The sequence below is a fragment of the Phalacrocorax aristotelis genome, chromosome 3 (assembly GCF_949628215.1).
Source record: "Phalacrocorax aristotelis chromosome 3, bGulAri2.1, whole genome shotgun sequence".
NCBI classification, from domain to species: domain Eukaryota; kingdom Metazoa; phylum Chordata; class Aves; order Suliformes; family Phalacrocoracidae; genus Phalacrocorax; species Phalacrocorax aristotelis.
In genome coordinates this window covers 67,172,332-67,184,905 of record NC_134278.1, presented here as the reverse complement: position 1 = coordinate 67,184,905, position 12,574 = coordinate 67,172,332, and the positions used below count along the sequence as shown (strand labels likewise).

The 12,574-nt window shown below is 40.8% G+C and overlaps 1 protein-coding gene across 1 annotated transcript in view; it reads right to left on the bottom strand.

Moving 5' to 3' along the window:
• Positions 1 to 2,207: 2,207 nt before the first annotated feature.
• Positions 2,208 to 12,574, bottom strand: part of AIG1 (androgen induced 1) — a 132,874-nt gene continuing 122,507 nt past the window's right edge. Inside the window, exons 5-6 of the mRNA XM_075087806.1 lie at positions 6,055 to 6,218; positions 2,208 to 2,886 (exon numbers count right to left, since the gene is read on the bottom strand). Coding sequence (XP_074943907.1) covers positions 2,849 to 2,886; positions 6,055 to 6,218 — 202 coding nt within the window. The 3' untranslated portion in view covers positions 2,208 to 2,848. The remainder of the gene's footprint in view (positions 2,887 to 6,054; positions 6,219 to 12,574) is intronic.

The window sequence follows — 12,574 nt, the reverse complement described above, 5'->3', positions numbered from 1 at the left end:
AAAGGGAATGAACACAGTCTAGAAAGAGTGCTCTCTGGGTACACAGGCCCCTAAGTTATTTATATCATGGTTCATACATCATAGGCTGGATTTAATGCTCTAAAATGTTTTTGACTTTAAATACGATGATTCAAAATTCATAGGAGGTGGAGAACTTTTTGAGATCTGAGAAGACAAATTGAGTTCAAAACTTCTTGGAATACTATAAATTTCCTCAAACCAAATGAAATCCACCACATTTTGTGTGACGTTATATTGCCTTTGGCTAACACTGCCAACCTCAGGGGCTTAACTGACATCTAGGCTTGGTAGTCTATTTTTTTGAGGTCCTGAACATTCACAAATTCACAGATACAAGGGATGACAATTTTAAGTGTCCCTATGCTGCACCTCTGAAGAGAAGTCTTCTTTAACTTGGACAGACACCTATGGCTTCAGCTATGCAATTTTGATCTCTGATGTTTTTGTTCTCTTTATATTCTTACTAGATTTCCAGTATCATCTAGAATGACATGTTATTAGAAGAAAAACTTATCCTGAGCAGATGCAAAACTTCCTGAGAAAGAGGAATCTTTCCAGCAACAGCCAGTTTTTGAGGTCTCATTCATTCACTGGTGCAATAAATACAACAGAGACGTTCAGAGTGTGCTCTAGAAGAATGTGTACAGCTGTGTGGCATTTTGGCATTTCTTACTTTTATTTAACATATTCTTTCCATCAGAATGAATTCTTGAATTCAGTGAAGGAAACAATTCCTGTGAAATTAAAAAAAATTGCAAAAATGTCCTAGACTTAACAGCAGTGTATGAGTTATGCAAGTTCTTCAAATGACAAACAATTCAACAGGGTTTGTGCTTTGGTCTTCCCGCCCTAAGCCAGAGCTGATACCCTCTCACAATGTGATCGATGGCTGTCACTGCTGCTGCTGCTGTTGGAAAGTACAGCCAAATTCCTTAGCACATTCATTGTCCACCAGTACTTTCATGTGCTACCCCAGCTTTCAGAAGCTTTAACTTTAAACAGTTCCCAGCTCACCAAACATGACTGAGTCCATGTTTTCTTTCCTTCCTCAGTTTTGAGAGCCTGTTGCAAATAACAGACATCACCTCCAATAACAACCATCTATTACAATCAAGCCCTAGCTCTCTGTGGATAGAATAACCATGCTGCAGTATTACTGTATGTAATGCACAGCTCAGGTCCGGCGGGACATAATATCCCTAATGCAAGGCCAAATGGCTACAGCTAATTTGCTTCCAAATTCTCCTGGTTTTGTATGTCCTGTCCTCTCCCTCTGTAGGACCATCAGAGGAGCTCCTTCTTCTTTATCTGGCCACTTATTCCCATGAACTTTCTAGTAACTTGCCTAGCTTTGAAATCTTTGCAACCCTGATCAGCAAGTTAAAAACTATTGAGAAGAGAGACAGTCACAATATCATCACAGAAGCCTTACTTTTGAAGGAAACCAACCAAAAAGCACATTGTTGAACTTGTGCACTGCTTCCTATGATAGTGTCTACATAAATACAAGTACATTTACAAAAATACTGTGGAGGCATGTCATGAGTTGTACGAGATCAGTTTCCCCCAGAACTGTTCAAGAGCAGAAACATGGTTAAGTCAGATTAAAACTCTGCAGAAATCCCTTTAATACGAATCACACATTAGCATTATACATCTTTGAAGTGCTCTGCATGTGTTAAAATAAGTACATCTAAACACACTAATGAATAAATGTGATATGAATACCAAGATATTTGGATCTTAAAGTTACATTTTTATAAATAATTTTTTGCTGAAAATTATTCCAGTCACTTAATTTTAATTCTAGACAATTTTTCTGCCTGATCGTCTGATAATTAAACAGAATCCTGTCAAGTTTAAACAATCGCTAGTATTTTGCAACTGAATTCCTAATACAAACAGGCATAAGTTTAACTTTAAACATGTGCTTACGTGCCTTCTGAAGTAAGGCTTAAACGCTCTCTCTGGTACAACACTAACGGCTCAGCCTGTCTATTGAGAACTCACAACTTCAAAATGCAGGACCAGGTCCTGTACTAGGAAAATGAGAAGAAAAATCCTCACGTAGAAATAATATCATCTACAGTTGACACTGGAAAACCTGAAAATATATCAAACGCCAAATATATTCAAATGCCATCAATCCGTCAAGACTCAAGAATCAGCATGAAAAAACAGAAACGCAGGGATAATTTGATCTTTATTTAGGGCTATTTAAGAAAAGTTGCATCATATTCAGATACTCTAACACTGCAAGTAAGATTTTACTGGACTGATAAAATTATCAACATCACCGATTTAAGGCAGCTGTTACGTAGTATTACATTAATATTTCAGTCAGATTGAATTATTCTTCGGATACATTCATGCAATTAACTTCTACTGTATTTTACACTGGACTTTCTAATATATAGGGCTGTCTTGTTTCCCCATATTAGACCTATCTGGTTAAGCTTTTCTCAAACCATACAGAAAATGGACTAATTGTTCTTCTTGGTGGAAGTTGAAAGATTTAATGACTTAATGATTTAATGACTTATTTGATGCAAGAAATGCATGTTGAGAGTGCCATGGAGATAAATATACATCCTCTATGTGTATGTCACATGCAAGCATGGAGAAATAGGAATGGAGATTGAAATATTATTATTATTCTTAGCTAAAATAGTTTTCCCTCCAGATAAAACCCCAAAATATCCTTGCACTGAGCAGAGGGCCCATTAAACTTCCTGCTTTCCAAAAGATTCCTCTCCATGCCAACCTCTGTCAGGGATGAGAAATCTTCCATGGAGCCACGAACAATCCTCCGTGTTGCCTCTACTGTTCAGTCCAATTTCGGCTTTTCTTTTCCTTCTTCAATACCTGAAAACATATGGAGAACAGCTTTAAAAAAAAACTCTGAATGAATAAAAATCAGTTTACCTAGAGAGGTTCTTCTAATGCATTAATCTTTCTTTTCCCTCTGTTGCTGTTGTTTCTCCCCTACTTGCTCACATGCTCTTGCATGTGTTACCTCACCTGCTGTGAACAGGACGAGCATCTGCACACCTGATGGCAGTGGTTGTCCAGTAATGAACTGCACAATCCTCCCTCCCTCCGGACCATTTTCAAATCAGCCTAACCCCCTGCTGCATGCTCAGCCTTTGATGGCTGCAGGGGTCTGGGAACAGTTAGTTCCCTCACCTCCTCTGCTTACCTACAAGCAAATTAAAGTAGATGTTATTATAGCTGAAGCTAAGCAGCCGACTTTATTTGAAAGCAAGTTCTTAAAATTGTGCTTCAGAATTCAATAACTTTAACCCCAGTTCTATTTCAACATTGGATTTTTAAATATTTGCAAGTACATCTCCCTTTTTTGAGTGTCCAAGAATGAAGAATCAATTACTGTTGACAGGGTGCCTCTCTCTTCTTGTAACGGCCATGTCTTTCAGCAATATCAAGAGGGCTGAGTTCAGTGTAGGGCTCCTTAAAGAATTTATCCTTGCTGCAGGACTTGTCTCTTTTCTATGCTGAGCAAAGTCTGGGCTGGGCAGCAGATTGTGTTTTTTCTGGCAACGAAAACATTCAGCTATTTCATGTGCCTGTTCCTGGACAATGAATTACTATTGGTATCTGACAAAAGTATTGTTCTTCTGACTAAGCCCTCTCTGCCAGACATCTCAAATACAAATATTTCTTTTGGAGGTTTTCAGGCCTGCTGCACGCTGGAAAAGAAAGACTTCTGAGGACTGAAGGCAAAAGAGAAGCAATGTTTGAGAACGCCGAGAGGAAAATCCAGCCACAAGTAAGATCACCTGCTAATGTAATATACACAGAGATGGCAGGTACACTGAAAGTCACTTTAAAAACATAGTTAACTATTTCCTGTATGGGAAACAGTAAGACCCATCTGCAGTTAGAAAGCACAACTGCAGAGATGCCTTGCTAAAAGAAGCAACATGGAAACAAATGGGTCTGCGCATTGCCAGGAGCCCAAGTACAATGGCCCTGGGTGTTGCTGGCAAACCAACGTAATGGAAGAGCCACAGTTGAAGGTTTAAAAACCAAAACAAGAGGCTGGGTCCAAAAGATTACAGTGGGTTTACAAGGCTGCTCCAGAGCCAATCTTGAGTCTTCTGCTGGAAGGAACTTTTCCAATAGTTTTAAATGAGCTGTTTTATTTGCCTTTTTAAAAAAGCCTCTTTCCTTTCTTCTGAAGCACTCTACTGCAGATGCATCAAATAGTTTGGCAGGAATGTAGATACCCTCAAAACTGTGGACAGACACTGGCTTGTACAAAGGGCAAATTTTTCCTTGACCACCATGTTTGTGGTTTAACTTGGAAAAACTAACTGCAAATCATTCTGTCAGTAGTGAGGCTGTATTTACTGCATCTCCAGAGGAAAAGGAAAAAAACTCCAAACCCAAAACAACCCCCTCTCACCCCAGAAATCTTCTCATGGCAGGCTGCTTTAATTTGCAAGCTTACCGCTCAGAAGCCCCTCTTAAATCTACAGTTTTCAAATAATATTTTGTCAAACTTTGCATGGTGACAGACCGGTGTTATTTTACACCTCTGCTGTTTGTGGTGTGCCTGCCATACACTTCAGGTTAGGTTTTTGCAAAGTGTTTCAAGCACAGCAAACCAGCAGGTGACTCATGCCATTTTCTGGTTTGCATGTGCTTGATCCACAAAGGACTTTGGATCAATATTCTTTAACCAAGTTGAGAAAACGATGGAGAGGATAATAAGGCCATGGTGAACCTTGGAAGAGGTTGGAAGAATGACCTGACTGATGTTAGCTCCTCTAGGCTGGAGGGCCACAAGAACCAGATTATACATACTGTGGAAAGTGGGGGAGACTTTCCACCATTTAGTTATTCACAGGCTTGGTAAGAGCATGGCATTCTCCACCACATCGTTATTCTTCATGCAAGACTTAGGTCAAGTGAAATTATTCCTTGCGGCTGCCTTTTTTAGAAACTTATTTTCAGAATCTTAAATAAGTTAAATAGATACGAATGTGACATCAAACCAAGGACTGAAAACCAGACTTGGTAACTGTGACCAGTGATCGCTGGTTCTAGAGCAAAACCAAAAGGACACTTTATACCCAGGTGCTAATATGAGCAAACGACAAGTAAAACTGCTTTGAGCTTCTGTCATTAGGTTCTACCCAGTAATGGAGGACTTGTCAAAAGAGATCTGTGAGTGCAATAACTACCATGGGAATTTATGGTGTATTAACCAGTGCATGCTAAGTTTCCAAAAAGGGGACACACAGGTTGTTCATACAGTCCCAACGTGTTATCGGCCCAACGACTTAATGACAGAATTCCCACGGAGCACGGATTTCACTCCAGTTGTGATTTGCCACTGCAGCGATTACGAGTGTTGTTTGCTTATTTCATGCAATTTGATAAATGAAAAGCATCTTTCATAGATTAAAGGAACTTACTTTTAATCTTGTGTTTGTCTTATTTGCCCTTTTCCTCCACTCAGCAATGGGTGGCCTAGGCAGAGCAGATGATGTAGAGCCTGCACAGTTATGTTTACTCTGCACTATGGTGATCTTTCATTCCTATTATTTTACTGACATGAACATATTCATTTTCCTTGAGTAAATTTATAAGCAGAAAATACCTTATACCTGAAAATACTAAAAGAACATATTTTTATTTCTAAGTCTAAGCTTACCATTAACAGCATTCCCACAGAATGATACTGTATTCTACCTGCATTTAATGGGTTCATTGCTAATAAGTGGGTTGTAAACCAAGTGGGTTGTAAACCTCTCAGGTAATTGCTAACAGCTCTTAAATTAGTATTGGAAGTTATAAAAACGAATACATATTCATAGCTCGTCATGCTCTCCAGCAGACGTTCTGTTCATCTGGCTGCTTTTAAGAGCAAGCAAGCAAGATGTTTCAGTGGAACTTTGGTCACTCTCCCTTGTTTTAGTCAGCTTAAAAGGTTCTCGACTTTCAGGAGAGTACACTCAAGTCCTGATGGCGTATTTAATTAGTTAATATTCATAAAACAATACTCACATTTTTGGGTATCCCAGATGTAGTTGTTCAGGACCTCTCCCACCAAGTAGAATATGTTAATTATTACAGTAACAGCTGCAAAAAAGATTATTTTGACACCTGGGCTGAGGTGCTCAAGAAGTGGGTACACCCACACTCCTGTAACATGGTGAATCCAGCACACCCTGAAACAAAACAAAAATAACAAGTACTGACTCTTACAGCCCTGTTTTTCAAAAACAGCTTGGGCTATAGGCTTAGCTACTGTAACCTGAAAAACAATGATTTGAAAGGACTACAAGTTGTAACTGAACTGGAGCACCTGGAGGACATCCACCCCGAACAGACATCACAAATGATGAAACTGTGACTGGTTTCCCACATTCTTACTGCTTTTTTTTAAATTTAGTATAAGTAGTTGGCCAATTTTCATGTTCTGATGTAGGCAGGTATTTCCTTGCTACATTTATATTTACGAGGAATTCACCCCCCTGCTTCATGCATGGAAATTGCAGCACCCTCTGTTCCAAGCAGGTTGTTTATCCAAAAAGCATCCAGCATTCTCCAGGCTCTTCTACACAGCCTAACTCTCTGCTTTCTGCAGCATCTTTCTTTCATTTTGTACACATCTGTGTGTTTCTGCTGCTTCTCCTTGTTACACCTGTCAAGTGCATCAGTTTTGGGTTTGCCAGAAACATATGGCTCAGCTTCTTTTTGAGGGAATAATTTCTTCAGCACCTGTGTTTTTGGTTGCTCCTCCTTTTCTTTCAGTTATCTGGTATCATTTGGGGTCTAGTAATTTTTCTCTCGGAAGGATAAACATTTAAAAAATAAAAAAACAAGAAACCACCTCATCAGTGAAATTCTGCCCAGCTCCACACTCAATATACAGTAAAGGAAAAAGAATGGTGGGGTTTGCTGGTGGCACAAAGGTTTTTAGCATTCAGCTACAGTGGAAATTGTTGATACGCTAACCCAAGAGACAGGGTGCCAGCTTTCCTGCAGTGCAGCCTGAAGAAGCACCCCAGGTACGTTGTTTCGCTGTGTGTGACTGCAATGGACGCCTGTACCCTCTGAAGGGATAGCTTTTGTGATGAGATCTGACGTGGTGAGCGGTGAAGTCAGAGGGAGCAGAGCGAGTCCATACATTCCAGTAGGCAGAAGCTAAGAAAGGCAATTGCTGCCAAACAACTGAGCAAACATCACAGAGGCTAACCGGGAAAAGTGCTCAGTGGAGACAGGCTGGGGCCCGTGAGCTGCTGGGCTCTCTTCAAGAATGTAAATCTCTTCCTTTCTGACCCGGCAATTTGAGAGAGAAGCTCACAGTGAAACACAGCTAGAGAAGACTCAGCAGCTGCACAGACTATTATTGATGGGGATTTCCATGTTCATATATATGATTTGCTTCACTTGCTGATACTTCTATTTGTTTAAGGAAGACTTTTGATAACTAGGTCCACAGTCATTGGCTCCTGAAGGGCAGAGACACAGAAGTCCACCCAAAACAGCTACCATAATTGCCTGTAACACAGAGAGTATAGAATCCCTGTTTAACAGTCCTCCATCACCTTGGAAATGTACACGGTTGTCATAGCTTCCCTCCTCCTTAGAAAAGCTTTTATTACAGCCAAACCCTTAACAGTTGGACACCGCATGCAGGAATTTACATGTGTCAGTAAATTAATTTGCATGATCTAAATGCAGATTAAAAACCCTTTCTCCAAATGAGTTCACGTATGGAAAATGATCTCTGTACTTTACAGTTATTTTCCACAGCATTCTTCTGTGCCAGAATTAACCTGAGAAGATGAAAGTATCTGTGAGAAAAATAAAGGTTTCCTGTGTAACCCATGGTAACAGGGGATACCATGTTCCTCTTGATCGAAGAAAAAGATGGGGCAGTTGGGTAGAAGGTAGAGGGTTGTCCTCTACTCCCAGGTTGGCTTAGCAGGGACTGTCTGTTATTGCCTAACGTTTTTCAGATTCACTTTTGTTTTATGATCATTCTGTCAAAAACAAGCTCCAAGTAAAAAGCTAGAAAGAACAGCCAATCCTTCTTTTTTGCTTATTTTCTCTGGTGTGATGAACTGCCCAGCACTATAAAGCACCTTTACAGAGAGACTTTTCAAGGGACCTTCTGAACTGCAGCTATGAAGCCAACTTCATGAACCGAGGAGAAGTGGCATTTACTAGAATGCATTTATGCTGGAAAGGGGAAATATTTTCTAAATGCAACCAATGAGTCACTGATGAATGAATGTCAGTGCTCTCTGGTTAGTTCAGAGTCTTTTAGTACAGCTCGTGCGCTCTGCTCTCTGCTGCCCAGCACGGGAGCCCGTTCATTGCCTGGTGATACTGCTCGTGCATTCAGCGTAGCTGTTGTGCGCCTGTCCCCGGCGCAGCCACACCGTGGGAACTCGTGCTTTGAGCACGAGGGGTACTGAGTGGCACTCGGGAGACAATGGTCACAAGCCACCTGATCAGCCGCCCTGATCTTCCTTAGAATGAGCTGTACCACACCGCTTGCTGCGTTGGGATGGAGTAATACTTGCCTCCTCTCAACTGAGCAGTGACACACTGACTGTTCCAGCATTGTCTATACCACAAATGGGAGCAGCAAAAGGACGACTGCTGCCATGGAAACCTCACCTGATGGCCTTTCTTAGTGGTTCGTTCCTGCTTGAATACAAGCTATCTCGATGCTGAACAATAAAGGGCTGATCAACCGTAGGCATAAAGCTTCCACACAAGATTGCTGATTACTAACGTTAATGAATGCCTTCAACGTTGCAATTCTAGTAGTCATTATTCCTGTCCAACCTCATTATTAGATAAGCACAGGGGAGCATGCATTAAGATTTACTTAGGAGTGCAAATCTAGACCCAATTTAAGACCCTGTTATTGAACAGGTATAAAAAATGGGTCATTTGGATAAAAATAAACTGAGGAGAAAAAGTTTAAGCTAAAAATTGACCAGCTACTTTTGAGAAGACAAAATTAACTTGAACCTCCATGCGTTTTGGTTCTGTGGCAGCCCATGTAGACATAACTGTGTGTTTTCAGAGATGAATGTGTTACAGGTCATCGAGCTCATTTAGACATTTGTTGGAACTGGTAAGAAAAGGAATGGAAATATTCACACATTGTATTCAAATTAAAATGTCTTAAAAAAAGTGGTGATTTTTGGAAATTTTCAACCAGCTGGTGTAGAAATCAGAAAAAGCTATTTGAAAACGCACAATATTGCTTCTTTTTAACAAATCTGTCAAAAATTTGACTTTGTAGCTGTTTTTCACATCTAGTATACTGTAGATGTTGTATATCTCTCCTATCAAAGTAATCAGGAGGAAAAGAAAACTATGTAGAGAAGATACATGTGCATTTATTGTTTGGCTATAGAACTTCTGTTAATGAGGTAAAGTAACTACAAAAAATTGTTGGAACCTTGCGGTTTATGTGTGCTCTACCTGTTGCTTTGAGTAATGCAGCTTTTACAATAGCATGTGTAAAACTTAGTCCTGGTAGAAGCAAGCTCAACACGTGGATATAATGGCAGATAACCATGACACCCGAAAGATTTTGCAATGGAAGACAAGTTGCAGAAAATGGTTGCTCCTTCATGATAGCTGCTCTCAGCTACAGGAGTTTGGATATACTTGCACAGGCGCTGCAGCTTGGCGACACATTGTGGTCTGAACTCTGAGAGTCTCCACCCATTTCCTGCCCAAGTTGAGTCCTTCAGTGAAATCTGCAGCCAAACAGCAATCAGTACTGTGTGTTCTGGAAACAGGAACTACTAGATGAGAAGCTGTGTAACTTTTCAAGAACAGTGAGTGAGAGGACACAGAATAATAATGCATGTCATAAAATGGTTGATGAGCTCCCATTGCTCTTCCTCATAACAGAAAGAGCACTTCAACGGAACTCAGAGACAAGAAATTCAAATCTGATAATGGAAGTATCTTTCTGCATGATACCTAATTAACCTCTGGAATGCTCTACCCTATCTTTCAGTGATAGATTGCTACAAGTCTACAAGTTTGGAAGTCTACTTAGTCCACTCCTCTCCTCTGGGCTGTACCATGCAACTCTAGCAAACTTCTGAAGTCAAGAGACTGTATGAGCAATAAGAATGCATACAGTTATGCTTAAGTTCAAAGACTACAAGGTACATAAGCCACCAAGACTGAAGGATCCAAGCTCCTACTTTTTGACATTGGTTTTGGAAGAAAACTTCCCTTACAGGCTGGTTATTCCAAAATGGCCTGCTAAATCTTCTCCTGAAGCATCTGACATTAGCTACAGCTAGAGCCTGGATACATGACTACTCTGATCTACTATGGTAATTCCTTTCTGGTTGCTTCTTGCAGCAGCAAATCCTTTCCGACATCTTCTGTGCCATTCAGGTTTCCAGTCACTGGCAGAAAGGAAGGCTGAATCTTTAGTCCAAAACAAATCCTAGTCCAGCTCCCGTTGTGGCTACTCTTTACCAAGCAACAGAACATGGGCATTTTCTGTGCTTTTATTTCATGATCTTTCCTAGCATCACTCTCTTCCTTTTCCACAGAAAGTGAGAACTTTACCCAGAACTATTAAATTGTGGAATGTCTCCCAAAGGAGGTGATGGGCTAACAGCAGCTGAGTCATTCAAAACTTGAACGAACAAATCATTTGTGGTTATAGAGACCAACCCTACGCTTTCAGAGGCAGGAGCACAATGACCCACACTAAATCTGTTCTACTTTTGGTTTCTAATACTGACTGATGTGAGGCACATTTTCATAAATCCTTATGGTTTTTTTCTTCGCCCCCCCCCTCCCCCCGCAAAAAAAAAAACCCAAACCCATAAGACAGCTTGTTCTGTGTCTAATCAGAATTGTTCAGATCTCAGCCACATTAAGATGCTAGGCTTCTTGTAATACCAGCCAGCCAGGCCTAAGTCACCTACACCAGGAATGTACATTGTTTAGAAATTGTAAAGACTAAAAAATAAGCTCAATAAACAGTCATCAGTTAGGAAATAACATCAATCATCCCATCTTGTTCCAGTTTCTTACACTGGATTCTTTTTCATTGATCTGAGTGGTGCTGAACAATAAGTGGCTCATAGGACTGTGCTACTGGTGTGGGGTGGCTTATGCAGTCAGAAGAAGACAAGTCCTGGAAAACTGCAGCTGCAAATAATGTCACATGCAAATCATACTCAGTACAACATGGTGCTGGCATCCTCTGGCATGAACAAAGCTTAGCAGAAATTTGTGTTTACATACAGGTAGCTAGAATGACAGAAACTCCGCAGATTCTCTGCAAGGTGTTGTCATCTTTGGAAGTCATCTATTTTGATAAATAATATTTCATTTTAAATATAGTAATGGTTGCTATGCCTTCTTGAGCTATATTTTAAGAAGCTGCACAAGCAAGTGAGAATGTATTATCCATCTATGTCATCTGTGATTGTGCTGTTGCTTTGACTGAAACATTTGAGGATGTGGAGGTGGAGGGGAGCCAGAATGTAACAGTCCATAATGGCTATGTCAGACCTAACAGGCTGCGGATCCATGCAGCCTTCTCTCGCTGAAAGCACTTCCACTCTCCCACCCTCCTTCTGGGTCAGGTACTGGGGATGCTAATCTTCTCCTGGCCTATTTCTGCTGCTTCTACTTCTTCCTACTCTTTCCTGTTCTGAGTAGCTCTGGCTCCAACCCTTTTCTCCTCCTCTGCATTGTCTCATCTATCACCCACCTCTCCATCAGCCTTCCACTCTGATTTCAAAGCCTGTCTCTCTCTCTCCCCCTCCCAGCTTTTCCCACTTACTTGCATGATTTCAGCTGTCAAGCTGCTGACCTGCGAGCTGCACATTTCCCTACCCATTCGTCTTTGAACCCATGGTTCTAGTTCATCTCTTTTACTTGTCTCAAGGGTTTTTCACTTATTTTTTCCCCAACCACTGATTCCTCTGATCTCTACTCAACTTCTGTCCCCAGTGCTCACTTCCAAAAGCCTTCATTACCCCTCCCCCCCATACAGACCCTCAGCACACCCTAGCACAGCCGTGCTGTGTCTCTCCAGCTCCATTGGCACTAGCCACCTCAGAAATCCTGGTTTCTTAATCCTGCCCTTCTTTTATCAACACAGCTGTCAATTCCCATCAAGCTTCATGCTCTAACTCTCCATCCCTCTCTTCTGAATGTCACGGTTTGTCCTAGCAGTCTGCACCCTTATCCTTTTGCCAACATCTGCTCTTTCTGATCTTCCTCTCCTTCTATGGAGAATCACTAGTGGAAATCCTACAGCACGGCTGACAGTATCGATCTCAAATTCATTCAAAATTCTCAGTGTACATTCCTATCTTAAATTTGTTCAAAAGGATTCAGCAAATTACCCCATCTAAATGCTCTCCCTTGGCAAACCTACAGAGCTCTCATAAAGTCATTTCAAGAGAAACTTTATTTTCAAATGGAAGTTTAAAGGTACCCGAGCTCTTTAAATAGATTTATCAAAGAATGAAAGAATGAATCAAGTCCAAGCTTGGCACATGTG